The sequence below is a fragment of the Anser brachyrhynchus genome (assembly GCF_964034855.1).
Source record: "Anser brachyrhynchus genome assembly, chromosome: 3".
NCBI classification, from domain to species: domain Eukaryota; kingdom Metazoa; phylum Chordata; class Aves; order Anseriformes; family Anatidae; genus Anser; species Anser brachyrhynchus.
Genome location: NC_137696.1, coordinates 95,930,424 through 95,954,033, shown reverse-complemented (window position 1 = coordinate 95,954,033; position 23,610 = coordinate 95,930,424). Strand labels below are relative to the sequence as shown.

At 37.6% G+C, this 23,610-nt stretch overlaps 1 protein-coding gene across 11 annotated transcripts in view; it reads left to right on the top strand.

The window, feature by feature from the left end:
• Positions 1-23,610, top strand: part of ADGRB3 (adhesion G protein-coupled receptor B3) — a 470,566-nt gene that overhangs the window by 221,384 nt on the left and 225,572 nt on the right. For all 11 annotated transcript variants that reach the window (XR_013948141.1, XR_013948142.1, XR_013948143.1 and 8 more), the window contains one exon: positions 17,583-17,777. Coding sequence is in view for 8 of the 11 variants with exons in the window: in XM_080584111.1 (XP_080440237.1) it covers positions 17,583-17,777 (195 nt within the window). In the remaining 3 variants the exon portion in view is untranslated. The remainder of the gene's footprint in view (positions 1-17,582; positions 17,778-23,610) is intronic.

Sequence of the window (23,610 nt, the reverse complement as noted above, 5' to 3'; positions counted from 1 at the left end):
CTGTGAATTCTCCCTCTTTGGAGATCTTCAAAAGCCAACTGGACATGGTCCTGGGCAAGAGGTTCTAAGCAGTGAGGGTGGATCACAGAATCACAGAATGGCCAAGGTTGGAAGGGACCTCTGAAGATCATCTAATCTATCCCCCCTGCCGAACAGGATCACCCAGAGCACATTGCACAGGATAGCATCCAGGCTGGTTTTGAATATCTCCAGAGAAGGAGACTCCACAACCTCTCTGGGCAACCTGTTCCAGGGCTCTGTCACCTTCAAAATAAAGAAATGCCCTCTAATAATCAGCTGGAACCTCCTGTACTTCAGTTTGTGCCCATTGCCTCTCATTCTGTCACTGGGCACAACTGAAAAGAGATCAGCTCCATCCTCTTGACGTGCTCCCCTCAGATATTTATATACATTGGTGAGGTCTCCCTTCAGCCTTCTCTTTTCCAGGCTAAACAGGCCCAGTTCTCTTAGCCTGTCCTCACAAGACAGTGCTCCAGTCCTCTCATCATCTTCGCAGCCCTCCTCTGAACTTGCTCCAGTAGTTCTATGTCCCTCTTGTACCATGGAGCCCAGAACTGGACACAATACTCCAGGTGTGGCCTCACAAGGGCTGAGTAGAGGGGGAGGATCATCTCCCTTGACCTGCTGGCAACATTCTTCCAAATGCAGCCCAGGATACTGTTGGCCTTCTTGGCCACAAAGGCACATTGCTGGCTCATGGTCAGCCTGCTCTCCACCAGGACTCGCAGGTCCCTCTCTGCAGAGCTGCTCTCCAGCAGGTCATACCCCAGCCTGTACTGGTGCTTGGGGTTATTCCTCCCTAGGTGCAGGACCCTGCACTTGCTCTTGTTGAACTTCATGAGGTTCCTTTCAGCCCAGCCCTCCAGCTTGTTGAGGTCCCTCTGAATGGCAGCACAGCCATCTAGGGTATCAGCCACTCCTCTGAGCTTTGTGTTATCAGCAAACTTGCTGGTGGTGCACTCTGTTCCATCGTCCAGGTCATAGATGGATGAGTTGAACAATGCTGGACCCAGTACTGATCCCTGGGGGACACTGCTAGCTACAGGCCTCCAACTAGACTCCACACCACTAAGCACAATCCTCTGAGCTCTGCCATCCAGCCAATTATCAATCTATCCCACTGTCCACTCATCAGGGCCGCACTTCCTGAGCTTGTTTATGAGGATTTTATGGGAGACAATGTCAAAAGACTTGCTGAAATCAAGGTAGACCACATCCATCGCTTTCCGTTCATCTACGCAGCGAGTCATCTCATCATAGAAGGATATCAGATTGGTTAAACATGATTTCCCCTTGGTGAATCTATGCTGACTATTCCTGATTACGTTCTTATCCTCCAGATGCTTGGAGATGACCTCCAGGATGAGCTGCTCCATCACCTTTCCAGGGATGGAGGTGAGGCTGACTGGTCTGTAGTTGCCTGGGTCCTTCTTCTTGCGCTTCTTGAAGACTGGCATGATACTGGCTCTCTTCCAGTCCTCAGGCACCTCTCCAGTTCTCCACAACATTTCAAAGATGCTGGAGAGTAGCCTAGCAATAACACTGTCCAGCTCTCTCAGCACTCGTGGGTGTATTCCATCGGGGCCCATGGGTTTGTGGATGTCAAGTTTGCTTAGCTGATCTTTGACCCAATCTTCTTCAACCAAGGGAAAGTCCTTCTTTCTCTAGACTTTCTCTCATGTCTCCAGGGTCTGGGATTCCTGAGGACTGCGCTTATCAGTAAAGACTGAAGCAAAAAAGGCATTCAGCAACTCCACTTTCTCTGTATCCTTTTGTCACCTCTCACTCAGCAGCAGGCCGACATTTTCCCCAGTCTTCCTTTTTTGTAGTGATGTATTTGAAGAAGCCCTTCTTGTTGTCCTTGACATCCCTTGCCAGATTTAATTCCCACTGGGCCTTGACCTTCCTTGTCACATCCCTGCATACTCTGTATTCCTCCCAAGTGGCCTGTCCCTTTTTTCACATGCTGTAAACTTCCTTCTTCTGTCTGAGCTTTGCCAGGAGCTCTCTGCACATCCATGCAGGTCTCTTGCCCCCTTCGCTTGCCTTCTTACTCATAGGGATGAACCGATCTTGAGCTTGGAGGAAGTGATGCTTGAATACTGACCAACTGTCTTGGCCCCCCCCTTAATTCCAGGGCCCTAACCCATGGAATTCTTCAAGTAGATCCCTAAAGAGGCCAAAGTCTGATCTCCTGAAGTCCAGGGTTGCAATTCTAATTTTTGCCCTGCTTCTTCCTCACAAGATCCTGAACTCCACTATATCATGGTCACTGCAGGAAAGGCTGCTTTTGACCCTCACATCTCCAACTAGTCCTTCCTCATTTGTTAGTACAAGGTCCAGCAGCACACCTCTCCTTGTTGGCTTCTCTACCATGTGTGTCAAAAATTTATCATTAATACACTGCAGGAACCTCCTGAACTGTTTGTGCCTAGCTGTGTGTTCTTCCCAGCAGATATCAGGGTGTTGAAGTCCCCCATGAGAACCAGCCTTGTGACTGAGAGGCTACTTGGAGCTATCTGAAGAAGGCTTCATCTACCTCCTCTTCCTGATCAGGTGGCCTGTAGCAAACACCCACAACAGTGTCAACCATGGTAGCCTGCCCTTTACTTCTTACCCATAAGCTCTCAACTCACTCTTCATTTACCCCTAGATGACCTCCAGAGATCCCTTCCAACCTCAACCGTTCTACGATTCTGTGATTCTGTGACTCTGTGATTCATTTGCTTGCTCATCCGAAATTATGACTCTAGTGAATTCCATGATTCCAGTGGGATTAGGAATTCACACAAGGCCAAAATTCTATAAAAGTAAATTCATAGTTTGTTACTCTAGCATCAATGTGATTTTTACTTTCTTTCTAAAGATAGCTTTTTTTCTACAAATGTTAACGTTTTTCACCAGATGTCCACATTAAGCCATAATTCTATACTATACCATATAGAATTTTACCACATTACCACAGGTGATTAACGCTATAAGATCATTTCCTTAGTACATAAACACATATATGTACTCAAGTTGAACCAGGAGAGGTTTAGGTTAGAAATTAGGAGACATTTCTTCTCAGAAAGCAGTCAGGCATTGGAATGGGTTGCCCAGGGAGGTGGTGGAGTCACTGTCCCTGGGGGTGTTCAAGGAAAGGCTGGACGTGGTGCTTAGGGACATGGTTTAGTGGGTGACATTGTAGTAGGGGGATGGTTGGACCAGATGATCTTGAAGGTCTCTTCCAACCTTAATGATTCTATGATTCTATGACTTTATGATACTCTATATAGCTACAGTAGGTTCACTGTCTCATACAGAAAAATTTGTGTATTTTTACATTTTTTTTCTGTTACTCACCTAGAAGTGACATAGAACAGATTTCAATCCTTAACAGGCAGTATTAAAGTAGCAGAAACCCAGCCATGCTGCATGTTCTTCATCTTGAATTGAGACTTTTATGGAGATTAATATGGTAGCTATGCAAATCATAGAAAAATGGCACCATATTTTCATCTCAAAATCCATTTGGAAGTCTATTTGCAAAACATGATGTGTCAGTAAAGTTAAAAATATACTCATAATGCTAAAGATAATATACTTTGTTCTGCCTGTGTGCCAGGCAGAGTTACTGCTCTACTCATGACAGGCATGTACTTCAGATGTATAAGAAGGCAGGGCTTTCCACTGTTTAAATTAAATTGCCTACATATATGAATCATTCTTTGAAACATCAATATTTGTGCTGGATTTGGCTGTTAATTTGGAGTTAATTTTCTTCATATTACCTAATATGCTTCTATCTTTTGGATTTGTAATGAAAATAGCATTGGTAACACATGAATGTTTTAGTTGTTGAGCAGTGCTTACACAGAGTCAAGTTGTTTTTTTCTGTTTCTTAGAAAGCTGGGGCTGAGGGTGTACAAAAAGCTAGGAGTGGACACAGACAGAACAGCTGACCCAAAGTGACCAAAGGGATATTCCATATCATATGATATTGTGCTCTGCAATAAAAACTTTGGGGAAAGTTTGCCAGGGTTGCTGCTGCTCAGGGACAGGTTAAGAATTAGCGGCTGGTGATGCACAGTTGCATTTTGCATCACTTATTTTTCTTAGTTTTGTTTCTCTTTGTTTCTTTTTTTCATTTTTTTCCTATCAAACTGTCTTTTTCTCAAGCCATAAGCTTTCTCAGTTTTATCCTTCTGTTTCTCAGCAACTCAGAGGTGCGTTAAACACTTAATACATCATTACAACAGTTTCAGAGTAATTAAAAATCTTTAATTAATACATATCCTCAACATATACTTGAGATCAGGCTCTACTACACCTCCGTTGTTTTTTTGTTGTTGTTGATGAGGAACTGAGGGAGACCAGTTAGGCAGAAAATAAATATTTCTGTACTTCCAAATTAATGTCTATCCACTGTTCCTTCTTAATGTTTATATCTTTTCATATCACAGCACAGAAAATCCCTGGTATGTTAAAAAATGTAACTACAGGACCTCTGAAGAGAATATGGAGCATGATGAAACAGTGCAGGGGAATGGTTTAGCTTGTGGTGTGGTGACTGGCAGTTGGTTTGCATCTTTGGAGGGCATGGTGTCCACCATTCATGTACAGGAGCTTGACTAAAAACATTTAAGAGGATGAAGCACCTAAGCTATGCCACAAAAGTACTTCTAAACTTCTAAAGAAGTTTATTTTATCTTTTGTACTGTGCAATACAGGTCCCTTTTAAAACTTGGGATGATAACTAGATCTCTTTGAATAACAGAATCAATTATTCATGAATAATTTATCCAACATTTGGTACAAATCAGTCATCAAATGAATTCAACAAATACTGTTTGACTAGCTTATACAGCTGGTTGACTAATATGAAAAATTATCCACTGAACAAATTAAGGGACAAAAACACCCAAATCCGTGAAATAAACCCTTGGGAAATTATTTGGTTAGCTCTAAGAATAATACTTAAAGAAGAAAATTAGGACTATTCTTACTAAAGCATTATAAGTGGAAAATGCTAAGTGATAAATAGGTATGCTTTGCCTACTTTAATCTCGTGACCTAGGGCATCAAGTGATAGCAGGATGAACGGAAAAAAACATCATAGACAATATATCAGGACTCCTCTTTTCTGAATTTCTTTTATTGCTCTAGTGCATTTACATTAAGTACATTTACATTTACATTTACATTCTTTGCATTAAGAAAATGCTCCTAGTCAAGCAGTGTTTCAAGACAGTTTCAAGACAGTCATCTGTGCAGCTAAGAACTGTTTTGCTCATTGATGTAAAATTTGTTAAATGTGTACTTGAGAAAGTGGATGTTACAGAAAAAAAGAAAAAAAGGAAAAAAAAAAGGATTATAAGTATCTATCTTTTATCATGGGTAGAAATGAAGGATGGCTAAGATCTAGTGGCAGAGGATATCCTTTCTTCAGTTCCTTCTGCATAGTTCTTGGGCACATACAGCTCATTAGATTTCACCTGACAGGAAGGAATTCCTCTGCTTTCTCTAATTCCAGATGATTTTCTCAGTTTTGTACCCTATATGGGATAGACATGGTTGTTTTTAGGGACCATTTGTGCATTTTACCAAATCTCTGTTTCTGCCTTTAGCAAATAGTTTAAGCTGAGATCCTTCAGTCTCTCTGACATATTTTATTTTCTTTAAAGGGTTTCTGTTGATAGCTGAATGGACTGTTACATGCAGGAAGGCAGATTAGTTGAATATCTAATGGCACATCTTAGACTGTATAATACAGAGTTGTGGTAAACAATTCTGCATTCAGGTGGTGGCTGGTGACAAATGGTATCCTTCTAGGGTCCATCTTGGAACTGGTGCTGTTTAATATCTTTATCAGTGACATGGACAGTGGGATCAAGTGCACCCTCAGCAAGTTTCCTATGATACCAAGCTGTGCATTGCAGTTGATACAACAGAAGGAGGTGATGCCAAAGGGACCTGGACAAGGTTAAGATGTGGGCCCACATGAACATAATAACATTCAACAAGTCCAAGTGCAAGGTGTTGCACCTGGGTCAGGGCAATCCCAGACATGAATTCAGGCTGGGAGAAGAACTCATAGCTCTGCAGAGAAGTACTTGGGGGTTCTGGTGTATGAAAGGCTCAATGTGACCCAGCAGAATGCGCTTGCAGCCCAGACCAACTGCATCCTGGGCTGCATTAACATTGGAGTGGCCAGCAGGTCTAGGGAGGTGATTGTACCCCTCTGCTCTGCCCTCATGAGACCAGCATGAAAAAGACATGGACCTGTTAGAGCAGGTCCAAAGGAGGGCCATGAAGATGATCAGAATGCTGGAGCACCTTTCCCCTATGAAGAAAGACAGAGAGTTGGAGATGTTCAGCCTGGAGAAGAGAAGGCTCTGGGGAGACCACATTGTGGCCTTTCAGTACTTAGAGGGGGCTTATGAAAAAGATTAAGAGTAACTTTTTACATGGGCAGATAGTGGTATGCCAAGGGGGAATCATTTTAGACTGAAAGAGGGGAGATTTAGATTAAATGTTAGGAGGAAATTTTTATGATGGTGGTGAGGCACTGGAACAGGTTGCCAAGAGAAGATGTAAATGCCCCACCCCTGGAGATTTTCAAGGCCAAGTTAGATGGGGCTCTGAGCAACTGAATTTGTCTAGTGGAATTGTTAGTGGCAGGTGTCCCTGCCCTTGGTGGGAAGGTTAGAACTAGGTAATGGTTTCTTGGGAAGACAAATGCCATCTCTCCAAACATCCTCCACTTCTTCCTTCTTTACCCCAGCTTTTATTGATGAGCATGATGGCATATGGTATGGAATATCTCTTTGGCCAGTCTGGGTCAGCAGTCTGTACTGGCTGTGTCCCCTCCCAGCTCCTGGTGCACCCCTCCTTGGAGCACCAGCCTCCTCCTTGACAGGGCAGCATAGAGCAGAAGCAGAAAGGCTCTGTGTAAGCACTGCTCTGCAACAGCTAAATACATCAGTGTGCTATCACCACCGTATTCATCAAAAATCCAAAACACAGAGTTGTGTGACCCTCTACAAAGAAAATTAAATCTATCCCAGCCAAAACCATGACAAGAATGTATTTTCCAAGTGTTGGTGGGGGTGTTTTTTTGTTAGTTTTTGTTTTTGTTTTTGTTTTCATTTCTCAGTTCACATCTTCTTGCAAGTTTCAGTCTTTTTTTTTTTTCTCTATACTTCCTCTATACATTTTTTTTTCTCTATACTTCCTCTATACTTTTTTTTTTTTTCTCTATACTAGTCTATAAAATAATCAAACATCAAGCTAACTGAGTTCTGGGTCTTTTGATCCAACTGAATTCAACCAGCATACTTCAGGTTGATTGTATGCTCTGCTTTGATGTTTGTTGTTGTTTAAATTCAGTTCTTTTAGACAAACAGTATAAAATCTTACCTGACCTGACCTGACAAGTAGAACTATTTGTACCACAACTGGATGTGAGTGCTTGCAGGTTCAAGAATAAAATCAGTGATTAGGAGCCCACAGCCCTACTTTGAATAGTATCAGAGGATAAAAAAGTGATTGAAATAAGAGTTAATTGCATATTTGTACTCCTTTACAAGGAGTATTTCTTTACAAGGTTCTCAAAGTTTGTTATGCTACAAGTGAGAAGACTGAGAAGCAAGACCCCAGCATTACAAATATCCTATGTAATCTTTTGTATCAACAACAGCTTCTGAGAAGAATAGCTAAATATTCCTTCATCTATTCTTAATTCATTCTACTGATGAAAGCAACCTTAATAAAAATAATAAAAAATAAAGTAAAAAAAATTAAAATAAATTAAATTAAAAACACAGACATACAAAGCCAAACAAAACCAAACAAAACCAAAAATAAACAAAAAAATGAGTGGGTGCTAGTGCAGAAAATGGAAATGAGGTTAAAGTTTGGTACATAAGAGCGATGGGTAATCATAGCTTATGGGATCTGAAGACCGTATGACCACTTGTAATGAAAACAATAACTTAATGGAATAGATCAACATCATATCTTGCCCCCCCAAAAGGCTGGTCACCAAAAAGAGTGACTCCAGCTTTGAAATCCAGTATTTTGAAGTCCAAGAGTTGAGAGGTTTTTGAATGCTATGGGAAACAAGCTCGCTACCAAAATGTAAAGAATTTTATTCATAGAAGTAAAGTTTGAATTTTTGATCCAAACAATTTACATTTAAGCTTTCAGAAACCCTTCTGCAGAGCAAGCAGATTGACTTTAAAGCACAAAAAATGGTTTACAAGATGAGAGAGTATATGAAGTTGTTGGATAAGATGCTACCAAGCAGTATTAGAAACTGATTTTGCTTAAAAGGAAAAAATACTTGCATAAATTGGACTATTTTTCACTCCGTTGGGAAAATCCCACAGGATTTATTGGGCCTGAAATGAAGATAGTTTTGTAAGGGATCTGCTTAAACGATATTGGCATCACTGCCTCACCTCAGAGTGGAACAACCCTTGTGCCTAAAATGAGACTTCCTCTAGATGGTTTTCAGACACTCTAGTTTGTAAGAGATTTATATTACACCCATGATTAATGAGGAAAACTAAAGCTTGTTATGAAGACACTTTTTTTTTTCTTTTCTTAAGGTCATGTCTATATTATCAGAAATTCTCTATTAATATTGCTTGTCTTCTAAACCTGTGCAGCATAATTTTCAAAACTGGACGATGAAATTCTACATTTAGGGTATTGGATAAAAATAAGGTACTAATTTGTGCCAACCTCAGTGATGTAACACCTAAATCAGACATGCATTTGTGCAAATCTGGCTGCTTTTCTCTCAGAAAGAGGAAGCTGGAAAACCAAAAACCCCTTAACTCTTGAGATTTAAGAAGGAGAAATCTGCATATGAAATATCACACTGTTGTCAAGATATTAACACTTACGGAGCTTGGGAACTTATGCAGGTGAATCTTTGCATATCAAAATGATAATATAGCCATAAAAATGAATTTCTGCTGCTTCTAGTTCATACTATAATTTTTTTTCCCCTCTTTCCACAGCAGTGTTATTCACAATTTTGCAAGTGCTTGGCTAAAATGTAATTTGATAAAAAGAACTCTGAGGTGAATAATGATTTGCTCAGCTGCAGCTCATTAGAGATGATTTTGGTTTTCCAAATTATATTACAAGGGCAGCATATCAGTCTGTCCGTGCACTCCTTAGTGAAATGAATGCTTTACTCTGGGGATTCAAAGTCTTGATTTACTGCTTCTTTTTGCTAATTTAGTGCTTCATTTCTTTTTGTATAGCTGCAGAGCAAAGCAGCCAGGCTTAGATTTGTAGATTTGAATGTATAGGCCACAATAACAAATTTTTTCTTCTGCATCAGTCCATCCTACTGCTATATGCCAGCTCTTCATCTTCACCTTCACAGCCTTTGAGTAGTGGAGTTATATTAGTAAATGATTTGCTTTCCTTGCCTTGCCTCTCATGTAATCCCAGAATCTGCTGGAGTCAGCTCTGTTTTGTCACCTCCATAACTAGACAGAGGGATGACAAACTGGTTCTATGTTTTCTCTCATCATAAAACAATTGATCATGTGATTGTGGCAGGCAACAGTTTTCCTCTGCTTCACTAACACATTCCAATTTTGCATAGGAGAAAATTTAAGCATCGGAAAAAAATACTAATAACTTCAGCATTGATGTTCGCTTTGATGATAAAGTCAATCATTTGGTTGTGAGAAAGCTCTGTCTGCCCTGCCAAACTCATTGCATAGACTGAAATGTTGTTTTTCTGTGTTTTAACACCATGCTATAAAGTTAGTATGCCTTTCTCAGTCTTCTAAAAGATCTGCTTCACTTTCTGTAAATAAATAAGCATTTTGCCAAAGAGAGGAAATCATCTACTCCATCTTAAGTGAATGGTTGCTTTTTCATAATTTTCATATTAAAATAGGTACCAAAAATTAGCAGTTAGGCTCAGAAGGACATGTCTTGGAAGCTACCACAGTACCTTCTGCATCCATGAAATTACAGTGCTTGATCTCACTAAAATACATATACATCCCAAGCCCAGAGATGCTATACAGTGGGAGAAAATATTTACCTTCTATTCTGCCTAGCCACATCACAATTTAATTAAATCGGAGTTAGTTGTTCTTCCTTTCTGTTTTTGACTGCTTTCTAATACACAAACAATCCCACTTGTTAAATTCAAATAGAAGTCCCCACTATCATCTCAGCATCCTCAATCATCTTTCCACATCTGGTTTATGAAAGAATAATCTGTGTGGTAAATTAAATGTGCTCCTGTGGTTGCTGCTGTGTTATGTGGAGGTCTGCTGCAGCAGTAAGCGAGTGCTCCCCAATCACATTGATATTCCAAACCAAGCAACACTGCAGCCAACAGGTGAACTCCACTACAGTATGGCCAGAGGGAAAATGAGAAATGAAGGCCATTTAGGAGCTCAATAAAGAAAGCATTCATCTAATTTTCCTTTAAAGCCTACCAGAACTGCAGGAACTTTCATTCCAACACAGCTTGCAGAATGACTGCAGGAATTTATCTAGACAGGTAGCTGCAAAGCAGTGGCCACAGCGTGTTACACTTACTACACTCATTCCCCTGCTTTTTTTTTTTTTTTTCTCCACTACTTCATTTGCTGCATTTCCCATCATGTCTAAACTCAGATTTGTTATGTACGTGAGATGCAAATAATTTTTCTCTTGCCTATTTCTTAATGCAGTGCTCCCATGCAGAATTTAGGGCTCCCAAATAATGCTAATATCCATGAAAGAACCATTCTGGTTTGTCCTGCAAACAGAACTGAGCATGATTCAGATGGCTCTATAGAAACACATATTCAAATAAATATATAAATTCCATCAGTAAATCAGACCTTTGTTTTAAGGACACATACTAAATAGAATGACCATGTACTATAAAAAAAGAAAGACAAGTCATTTGTAGTATGTACTTTTGTGACCTCCATTCAGTCAATATGGAGAGCCAGGAGACCTTACCTCAAGCAATGTTACGTCTGTCATAAAATGAAAACAAGACTCTCAGAATCATCGTTCTCTTTTTTTCTCTCAACTCTTGCTCTTGTCATGTTGCATTACACATAGATAACACAAATCTTGAAGACATGCCCTCTGGTTAAAAAAAGAAACAACAATAACAACAACAAGCTCTCTCACACAGCATACCAATGTGAGAAGGATTTAATCACAGATACCTGGAGCATTTAATAGCGGTACTTAATAAAATAATAATATAAATCCTGGTTAACAAACATAGTGATCAATATAAGAAAGGAAAATATACACCCCAATCAAGTCAGCTATTTAATGATTATTCACTCTTCATCCTTAAAGCTATTTGTCGCTCTACTGAAGAGCAGCTTTATAACTTTCTTATTCAAATATTTTGTTGAATCTATGAAGAAATATAAATACTGAAACTTTATAATGACATTTCCTGTCACCTTTTTGGTGAATTAAAGACTAGAATAAGTGAAAATATTAATGATGACAATTTAAAAAAAAAATGGAATGGGTTAAAGTAGCAAAAAAAATCTCTTAATCAAAATAATAGGATACTTTCTGTGAAAGACATAGAGAAAGAGGGCACAGAAGGAACCAAGCATCCCTCTGAGTCACTCACATTTTTCTTCAAATAATACATTAGACTTCCACAGATGCTACGTGATTTTTCTTTCATAGATACTTCAATATGCATTATCACATATAAAAGAATGCAGACATTTCTCTGACATATGTGAAGAGATGCCTTAGATCAGGGTCTAGAACAGCACAGGATTCTGTGCTGTTAAGCTGGCTCTTTTTCTCTAAAAAAAAATCACTGCTTTGATGAATATTTTGCCTAAAAAACAGTTGGAGGCAAATTTGAGTGGGACAACTGTTTGTATATAATGAAGCAAACCTCATTTTCTTTTCATCAGTGTAAATTAGGAATAAGGTCCTTAAAGCACAGGGTTGCAGTGATTTGGGCTGAGTGCAAAGAGGCAGACTGAGGCACAGCATCTGCAGAAACTTGGTGCAGCAGATTGCGTGTTATAACAGCAGATAAACGTAGGAAGGTAAAATGTTCAGTTTTAAGTTTCTCCTTGTACCTTCATATTTCTGGTTGTGATAGTTTGGGTTTCAAATTATTTGCAGGGACTTATTACAGAATTATAGGAGAGAAAGGAAATTCATGAGGTCATCAGCATCAGCTATGCTTGCATTATTTCAGCTTTTTGTTTTTCTTGACTGTTACTAAAGCCTTTAGTGTGGAAGACGGCATAGTCTCTTCAGGTAAACTATGGTGCATCACTTCCTTTACAGTTGAGAAGTTTTCTTTAATATGTATCTTTAATCTTCCTTGACACAATGTATACCAATTATTTTTTTGCCTTTTCTATTATAAACAATATACAATTCCTCTCTGCAGAAACTGTTTATTTATTTATCTGTTATCATGACCTAGATTAAGACTGCTAACTAATTTCACTGATGACAAAGTAGGAAATTACTTTGTATTCCTTTAGCAAACTCCTTCATAAAAATGTGTGGAAGAAAGAAAGACTGAAGAATATGAAATTAGGTTATAAATATTCAGGTGCATGTTTGAAGATGCATACCTTTATCTTTACACCCTACTCTATTTCTTTTAAAAGATGGCTGAAATGATATTCTTTAACCCTGAAACAGCCTCAAAAAAAATAGTAAGCAGTTAATTATGTTAAGGGAGAATAAATGAAACTTCTAGATTCTGCATTCCTGAAATACTTAAAAGACTGTCTGCTGACGATCAGTAAACATGTTCTGTAATGATGTTTTCCTCAAATCTGAAAGGAAAAGCTTTCTCAAAATGACATCACATTATAGTCTACACATCAGCATGCTGCATAAGTTCAGTTCAGTATTATACCTGTGGGAATATTTCAGCTGCCAAAAAATACATATTTTCTGCATTTTTATTTATATGCCTCACTTTAAGTGTACAAGTCTCAGTGCTGGTAACTATAAAAGTAAGTTTAATGCAAAATCATCACTTAATATTTATGGAGGGGGTACTACCAATTTAAGCCTCAAGATTAGAGGCCATATAGGCCAGGTAACATGATTCAGATCGTTTAAGATAGCATTTCAGGTGACTTGGCTTGTTCTCTAGAGGAACTTACACTCTCAAGAGCTTTTAGGTTTTTAACACAATTGAGTAATTCAGGTGACTTTCACAGGTGATCTGACTATTCCTTCCTTTTCTGTGTCTTAATAGCTTTATGAAGAATGTTTTATAAAACACTAGTGTTGGGTTGTGGAGGTGCAAATCAAAATGGTTTGCAGATTATGGGTAATTTCAAGACATATTTTTATTTCAAAGTATTTTTCCTCTCTTCTGTCTAAGGCTTCCTAGTTAAGGTTCTTAGACTCCCCACATCATAAAAAGTACTAACGACATCATTAGTAATATCAAGACATGTATTCAACATCATATTAAAAAATAATGGAAAAAAGATATGGTGTAGTTATTCTTCAAATTAACCATTCTTTTCAATCTTTTATAGGTTTCTTGAGGGTTCATTGTTTTCTGTCCTTTCAGACCACGTCTAGCTGCTTGTTTGCAGTAATTATTATGCAGTAATAATTTTTTACTCTAAAGCTAGGGGCCTAGTAGCTCTGACTTTGTAAAGAGTCATTTTTATTTTGTCCTACTTTCTGGTAAATCAGGAGACAAAGGCAGCTGGACCCTGAGTCAAAGTCCAGTTAAACATTTCAGTAATTTTTCAAGTATACAGCCATATAGTGCATGCATTTAGAGGTTGGACTGACAACTGAAGTATCACTTTAACAGCTGCTTCATTTCACTATCTCTTGGCTCATAAACTTTATTTTTAATGAGCCTGCCTGTAAGACCACTAAAAAATGACCTTCACAGAGAGCTACAAGGATCTATGGTGGTGACCAAAAATAGCTGTCTTGGAGAATGTATAATATCTCAGTGACCATAACATGGAAAATAAGCAACATGGTGACAAAGACGTCATACCAACTGCTGATGAGGAAATTCTGTATTTTCACTCTGAAATACTCTTGTGGTAGCTGTGCAAGTAATCCAAGAGACTGTACTTTCAACCCTTACTACTCTGGACCTCATTCATTAGCTTTAATAGTGCTACACCAGTTTACGTCAACTGAGTAATGGCCTGTGATTTTTGAAGTTGTGTCTATGAGCTGATAATAAGGAGGCTGCTTTCCTGCCAAGCCATTTTTTTTTGCATGGCTGTAATCAATCTTTCAACTAATTGACTAATTTTCACCCACTTTCCCTATCTAAACACATAGTAAACTTCTTTTTTTTTTCCCTTTATTTTTTTAAATGCTACTGTAAGGATATGCTGCTGTAATATGTTTCAATATGTTTGAGAGGGGGAAGAAAAGGTTCTCATCAAGCTGCGCAAGAGTGATGTGACCTAAGGGAGAGAGGGTACTTTTGCTGGGAAGCTGAGCTTTCTGGGTGTGTTATTAAAAAATAAATTAATAGTTTTTTTTTTTTTTTAAAGTTCCAAATTGAGCTGTAATTTTAACAGCCAATAATTCTTAGGTAGTTTAAATCACCTGCAGCACAACCCAATGAAGTAGGTGTAATAATTTAGTCTTGCAGCATTGTGGGCACTTGCTAGACCATTTTTACCACTGTGTCCAAAAGCAATCAAAATGTCTTGATGAAAGTACTAAAGGGTATACTATAGCTCCCACTTCTGCTGCTAGAAGTCTGTAAAATTTTTCATTGAAAACAGATCTTTACACAGCTTTTCTTAATCAAAAGCTTCACCCAGGAATATTTTAGTTTATTATTTGCATTCAGAATGCGGCTGAGACCAAGACTTCTGTGCAATGAATAGTCCAAAACAAATAACATATTGTCTCTATTGAATCATAGAATTGAATCATAGGCTTGGGTTGGAAGGGACCTTAAAGATCATCTAGTTCCAACCCCCCTGCTGTGGACAGGGACACCTCCCCCTAGACCAGGTTGCTCAAAATCCCATCCAACCTGGCCTTGAGCACTTCCAGGGGTGGGACAAACATCTTTAAAATGTGAGTTTTGCTGTTGCTACATCTTTAAAATGTGAGTTCAACAGGAGCATGGAAAAAACAAATTGGGGGTAGTGTACGTACAGATGGATGGAAAGGAAGCAAAATAATACTATATGAAATAGTCTGCTAAATAGTCGTGCAGCTTTCCTACTAGCTTTTTCTATAGGCATAAAAGTGCAAGAGAGGTTTTATGAAGAATGATCACTGTTGCTGTTACTTGAATTAAACGAACCTCTTTGTTCTCTCTGTCTTTATATTGTATGATGCCTTTTCCCACATTACATCCTGAGGTACATGTTAGATTTGGGAGATCTGCTTTATGGACTGCCTTGTGCGTTGTGTGTCTTTTGTGCCTGACCAAAACATACTAACATTGTTAATCCTCAAAAGCTGCAAATATGCTTTGGAGATAGTGAACATCTGGACAGAGTTTCAGCAATAGTTCCATTATTCTGTGTTACTGTGGTAATTGATGCTCTTTTAATTTGCCACATAGACACAATATGTGATAAGATGAGGCAAATGGCAGAATTTCAGAGGAAAAAGAAAAACTAAAATAATCACAAATCAAAATCTATGTTACTTCTTTCATTTATTCCCAAGAAATTAGAAGTCCATAATGTTATTTATACAGTATCAGATCCCTGAAGTTACTCTAATGAATTTTTATTTTTATACCTTTTTCTCTACTGTTATTTTCCTTCAAGATTACTTTCAAAGCCTCCTAAAAAAATGAATAGAAACTGCAAAAAAGGATTACTGCAATCAAATTTCTTACCTGATTTTTTTTTTTTTTAAGACTGAAGGTGGTATTTCTGCTGAAACATTTGTCAAAAAAAAAAAAAAAGAAAAAGACTGACTTTATTCTCCTCACTGATTTTTTTTTTTTTTGAAAACATTTGATTGTAAATTGATGCTTGTAATTCCTTGCTCATGTAGAGTAGATTCATTCCTTGTCCATTCTGCCACAGGCAGGCGTATATCCAAGGCAACCCCAGGGCTTTACAGAATTGTTCCAAGTCTTAAGTATTTCTAGGGTGTGGACGAGATTGTTGTGGTCCATAACAATCCCCAGATGCTGTAAAGACAACTTAAGGCTGTAGACATAACTCGAAGCAGACACTTAGGCCAGATCCAGATGTGTTACAGGTATCTAGGCTATTTCAAAACTAGTTGAGAATGGAACTAAAGAATGTAACAGGTATTTAGATCATGTACGTCAGAGGATAATTGAATTTTTTACATTACTGTCGTGAAATTTATTTTGAACCCTTTTAATCAGTGTATTTTTTACTACATTCTTTGGGTTTTTTGTTTGTTTGTGTTTGTTTGTTTTTTAAGTGAAGCCTCACATATCCACACCAAGTGGCTGGGGAGGTCTGGAAGTGACAAAAGGTATCTTTAACCCCTTTCTTCCACTTCACCACCACACTACGTTACCTTAGTCATCCTGTCCAGTAATAAGGCCAAGCTAAAAATCAATTTAAGTTACGTTTAAAGAGATGGTATTGGCAGTTGAATAGAATTTTCTCTTGAGCCTTCATGCTTATGTTGATGTCTCTCTCGGGTCACTTATCTTTTATTTAATTTAGCTACAATTTGGAAGAACTTGTGTTTATTTATGTAAGTTCTTATGCATATTTTAGAACAGGTTTTTAAACCATGCTCTCTCTTTTAGCCTTGGCTGGTCTTGTGACATCTTTGTGATACACTATGCATCATCTCTTGATGTTGAGTCAATATTAAGAGCTAATCAGATCCACAGTTCAGTTTCTTATCAGGAGAACTCTTCTACAAGCAGATGCATTTTGGATTACCCTTATCACTGGCCCTGTACAGGTCTGCCTGGAGAACTACAACTGGGATAGGCTTCCTTGGCAGATATATAAAAGCAAATCCTAACTCTGAGCTTTGTATCTCCTGAAAAAAACAGGAACAGCATTGTTCCAAGTTAGCACCTTTGTCCTGTTAGTACTAGAGAAGAGAGCACCATCCGAACCTCCTATTCTATCCAAACCTTCACTCTTGTGAAGCCCACTAGCTAAGCTGCGCTGGCGGAGGTGAAGGGTATACTTCCCCAGAATAAACTAGATTATAACATTTAGCATTTACCCCTTTCAGAGCTCTCAGTTGTTTAATGAATGGCAGTATTAGTTGTGCAACTGTTCTGGAGAAGACTAATTTCTTGAAACATCACAACAGTAGGTTAAAGCCACAATCCAGCCTATGGTGTTCCTTAAAAACATGGATGTTGAGAAGTTATTGATGTCCAAAGGGAAGTTAACAGGTGAACTGTAACACCTTCAAATCTTTCATTATAAAATCCATGATTCTGTAATAAATATAAAAATTTCATCATCATGATCTGCTAGTATTTTGGCTACTCTTTAACTAGATGAACTATTTATAATTTCTTTAACATATTTGGTTGTGTTTAGAATTTATCATATCTTTTTCTCAGTAAAGTAGGTTCTGATATTCATTTTGTTCTTTTGCTACAGATTAAAGAGCATCTTGCAAAGGGACAGAGGATGTTGGCTGGTGATGGCATGTCCCAAGTAACCAAGACACTGTTGGATTTATCTCAGAGGAAAAACTTTTATGCCGGAGACCTTCTAATTTCTGTGGAAATTCTCAGAAATGTTACAGACACATTTAAAAGAGCGAGTTATATCCCTGCATCTGATGGGGTACAGGTAAGAGAAACAAGGATAATGATTCAACTGTTGGAGTTTGTCAGTATACGGGATGTCACCTATTTGTGCCACTGGGAAAATTATTTTTTTCTGAATGATAGACATAAGCATTGGCCACTATAAAACTATTATTTCTACTTAATGGGCTGGACAACTCATTTTGCAATGATCATTAAAATAAATATTTTACAGGACTTCTGGATCAGGATATTGGTTTCATCTATATCTGGGAATTTTAGATGTTTTTAAAAGACCATAAATGTACTTAAAAATAATAGTAAGATGGTAAATGTATATATCATTCATGAAAAAGAGACTTTCATGATCATTCATAAATTAATAATGAAGATTTTAGTGAAGATCATATGTATGTATTTGTTTATGTAAAGGTAAAAATATATCATAAATACATTTTCGAACCTATGCATGCAGATAAGTAGAGGTATGCGTATGTACCTTCGAAAAGACACGTTTTTCACAGTTAAGTTTTCAAGAGCTTGCTATTATATTTTCAGTTTTCTTGTATTTCTATGCACAGAGAAAAACGAGCTTCCATATAAAAGTAATGTCTATTACGTTGGCGTGCAGCTAGCTGAAGGTTATATATTTTGAACAGTGCTTCCCAAAATGTATTTTGGCTGGACATGTTGTTGTTGTTTGTTTGTTTGTTTGTTTTATTATTTTAATGAGTTCAATATATTTTCCTACCTTACGCAAAATTTAACTATTAAATGGAGTATTATTTGCTGCAAACTTTTCATGTATTCTACAATCTGACAGTCCAATGTGACTTCCTCATTCACAGGAACTACAGAAATCTTTGGTGGAAACAGGCTCAAGAATCTGCTTGTCATGATGGTTTTGCTCATGGTCTTAGCAGATCAGGTCATTTGGAATTTACATAAATTAGAGAGAATTTGATTTCTCACTAATGAAAATGCCAAAAGATCTGTTCAGTTCAGCAACATTTCCAAAATTCTTAATAGTATTCTGGCAGGACTGCCTTGGAGAAATTATTTGTACTATTTACATAATTTTAAATTAATCATTATCAAGTGAAGAAAAAAAAAAAAAAAGAGGGTAAAAATTGTTAGGGCATATTATTAAAGATATAAGGAAGGATTTCTCAAATCAAAGAAGTAAGTGCTTGAATACCAAGAGCTCTTAAATCCTATCTGGGAAAATAAAAATAAATTAAAAAAAAAAAAAAGGCACTGAATTTCAAAAGGCAATATCAAGAAGTTACACAAATTTAAAACTATGTAAAATTCTGAAAACTTGTGCAAAGTGTTCAGGAAAATATGTAAAATCAGAATGATTCACTTTTCCACAGGGAATATGTTAAGTTCTTGTTACTGACTTCTGACAATATAAAATGAAATCCTGACTCAGTAACATCAGTTTAAGTTTTACAGTCAGCTCCTGAGAAACCAGGATATGCTCCTATGTAAACATGAGTATCTTTGTCATATTGCACCGTAATCATATATTTCATTTTCACTGTCACATATTTTCATACTTTTTAGTCCATCATAAAAGTACATAATAAAAAGATGAAAATGAAATTATTTTCTCAAAAAAAAAAAAAATGATTCTTCATTCTGCAGAAGCTGTGTGGTGTTCTAAATCCATTCTATTTTTTGCACTAATAAAAGGTAGAATCTCTAGGTGCTTTTTTTTAAAGAAATTCTCAGAAAGTCAAAATTTATCATTCCACTTGGTGTCAGAAAAGTGGATTCTGAATTATGAGTAATAATATTTTTAAGGTCCATACAAAAGTAACAGCCTAAGTCCTATAATTTCTTCTTAGACCATTATCTCTTTTAACGCTTACACTTCAATTAAAACTGAGAAAAGAAGTGTATTTATCTGAGTATATTTGTTTTTTACAAATTCCATCCATCTGCATAGTGCCTCTACAGTCTTTGGTTTACATCCAGTATGAATATTCATGAATACTGCAAATGATGTGATTCAGAGACTCCATAACAAAAAGAATGAACAGAAAAGGGAGATCAAATTTGAACAGCTTTTAGGGTTAATTACTCAAAATGAAGATTCCTCCACCTGACGTGCTGCATAGAAAGTGCCCCTTCTTTAGACAGACAGATCCTAAAGTATTTGTATCTAGTACTATATGACTGTTTTTGCATATTTTAATCTTTTTGCAATGAGTAAGTTTTGCATATATGCTGTGTATACAGTGTCAAGAAGAAAAATAACCATGCGTGAGGAAGTTAAACAATATAGAAGGATCTCTCATCAGTGACTTAAAATAGCAGCACCATAGCAGAAGTAACAGCAAATAGATTCGTGCAATTATTCTACAAGCAAGGTCTTTCCCTCAATACGGGAGTTACCTCAAAATGCATCATGTGGGTACACTGACACTATTTGCTATGAGATGGCCACTGTGCAGTTACTTGTGTAAGAAATATGTTACCTAGACGATAAATAATTTTTTTAATAGTACTTTAAAAAAGTACATGAACTGTCTTCTAAATTGTTTTCAGGACAGGATGGAAAGTTCAGTTGTACAATCCCTCAATCTAGTAACCAACAGGAAAAAAGGTTTCTCCTCAAGGAAGTTAGACCAGTCAGTATAAGTCAGATAGAGCCTTCCTGTACCTAAAGGGGGCCTACAAGAAACTTGGAGATAGACCCTTTATCATGGAGTGTAGTGATAGGACAAGAGATGATAGTTTTAAACTAAAAGAGGGTAGGTTTAGATTAGATATAAGGAAGAAATTATTTACTATGAGGGTGGTGAGGCACTGGCACGTTGCCCAGAGAAGCTGTGGATGCCCCATTCCTGGAGGTGTTCAAGGCCAGGCTGAATGGGGCTTTGGCAACGTGATCTGATGGGAGGTGTCCCTGTCCAGGGCAGGGGGGCTGGAACTAGAGGATCAAAGTGAGAGTCAGCATAGGCAGGCAACAGGAAAAAACACAGACTTGCAGCTAAAATGCAAAAAGTAGATTTATTCTCGTTACCTTGCCAACTGGGGAATCCCTGAAGCAGCACCCGAGCACAGGCACACAAGCAGGAATGCAGAAACCGCTAAACAGGGTTCATGCTAGGAGATCGTTGGACTACTGGTCTCACCTGTTTTTATTAAGAGTTTGTGCAGGTGCAGTTTTTACCACCATGCTGTGATTCTCACTGTGCTTTGATCTTCTCTGTACCAAGGCTGGGAGCTCAAGCACATCTGATAGGGCACCTCCAAGTCCACCAAACACCTCTGTTATCTATGCGCAAATGTGCTACTTGTCAAACACACAGAGCACAAACAGCAGCAGACATAATTTATATGTTTTTCTACATTGATGCTTCCCAAACTTTACACATTCCCAGCTGCAAGGTCACTTGAGCATATTTACAATCCTCCTCGCCAGTTTTCTGTTCCGATCCCATCCTCCTCACCAGTCTTCTGCATTTAACCCATCCCTTCCAACAATCTTTAAGGTCCCTTTCAGCTGAAACCATTCTATCATTCTGTGATTCTATGATAATCCGTATATGTTAACCACAAGGACCATCACTGTCAGTGAGGAATTAACAACATTGCCCAATGCTTTTTTCCTGCAATTTACATTTTCCACACACACTCCTGATGCTGAAGTCTAAAAGTGGAGATGACTTCAGGCTATCCATTAATTCTTCCTAGGGAGGAATTCTGTAACCATATAAAAGGATTTATGACAGCTTTATGCTTGCAGAGAGGGTCAAAGAATTAAAACTGGAACAGAGAACTGCATCCATTGTATTACAAAAGAAAAAGATTGAAAGGAAGGAAATTAAATTAGGAAAACATTATTGTCCATTCCTGACTGTAACTGGCATTATCCTCAGAAAAGCCTTGGCAAAAATAAAGGACTTCAAAATTTGGCTCTGGCTGTTGCAGCATTTTCTATAGCAGCCAGTTCAACAATACATAACCCTGCTATGAAAGGAAGGAGGAACCTGATGCTACAAGGAGGTCCAGTGTTTACAGCAGTAATACCATCATATTGCATCCAAATAATGCTTCCAAAATTTAGCCTTCATAGCTGTCAATCATTTTACTAAAGGGCAATGTTGCTTCTCACAGCATTAAGGAAATGAATAGGAAAATAGTCAAAGTAGGTAAAAGACTTTTTAACCTCTGTTCAACTGTCATATTTTGGATTGCATCTCCATGTCTTCAATTATAGTCTTCAATTCATAATTGAAGAAGCAAAGCCATTTAATCATCTGTTTAATTCACAGAGCACTGATATTGCTGACTGAATATCTCAGCCTCCACTGCTACAATAAATATAACATATTAGGAACTGGAGTAGAGAAAAAAAAAAAGGAACCTAAGAAGCAAGATGTTCTTGTCACTAGGTTCATAAACAACATTAATGGTTTATTAGCTAGTAACATTAGTACAATGTGTATCTTAGATCAGTTATTGCTCATCTCTTGTTTTACTTGAGTCTAGGATTATTTATAATCTTTTTTCATATATGTTACTATTAATTGATGGCTACTTTAATGCTTTCATGTAACTAATAATAAACACAAAATTTAACACATAGGATTATTAGCAAAACTGTATAATTTATCATCAGCAAGCAATGTATCATGTATACCTCCTGAGTGTTTTTCAGGCAATCTAGACTACTCTCAGATATATCTGTTTGCACGGACATGGATTCTTTTGCAGTTAGTGCTCATACTGTTTCTGCATGGGAACAGTGGTTGCAATGTAGTGCAAAACTAACTTTGAACTGGTTCCTTAGCATGATAAATTATCCCACACTGAACTTCATGTTAACACATCTAGACTGCTACCGGCACCCTAACAAGTTAGCTAAAATTTTTGTCCACTGTGTCTCCACAGTATTACACTGGAAGAATGCAGAACTATCATGCTTTGAAAAGTATCTTCCGGGTGAAAAATAAATAAATAAAAGTGAATGCCAACTCTTCTTAGTAGAACTCTTTTCCAAAATCATAGTGTCCTAGAGTAGACATAGTGCCATGAAACTGCTTTGGCCAGTACAGTTTATTTTACTTGGGGGACCAATAAAGCTGTACTTTTTTTTTTTTACTTTTTTTTTTTTAATGAACATTTATACAATTACAATTTGCCAACCTGGTTAAAATGGCAAATCCTCTGTAAGGAATATTAAGCTTAACTCTTCTCAGTATATTTCATTTTGTTACTGAATAGGTGAAATATGTTCCTGGAATATAAGCAATATGTGGCTACATTTTCATAGCATCACAGAATCATTCAGGTTGGAAAAGACCTCTATCATCTAGTCCAGCCTTTAAACTAGTACTTAAATCCACCACTAAACCATGCTTCTAAGTTCTAAATCTACATGTTTCTTGAAGACCTTCAGGGATGTTTATTCAACCACTTCCCTGGGCAGCCTGTTCCAATGCCACACAACCCTTTCAGTAAAGAAATTTTTCATAATATCCAACCTAAACCTACCCTGGAGCAACTTGAGGCCATTTCCCCTTGTCTTACGGCTTGGAATTTTCCTCTTCTTATCTTCAGCTTGACTGTAAAGTTGCCCTCTGTATCTGTGCAAATTGGATAAAACCATGAGAAAGTATTTTAATGTTCTGTCTTTAATATCCATCATTCCTTCCCAATGCCTACATGTCATTTGCACAGGAACTTCTGAACCATTTGCTTTCTTTCCATGAAATTTTGTTTCACTGACTCTTATGGATATTTTTCCACCGACTTCAGTGAGAGAATTGTGCCTTCATTAACATACGGGATTTGTTGCCCAAGTTCACCAAAACATCTCTCATTTCTATAAAAACTTTGCCAACTTAAAGCAATTTTTA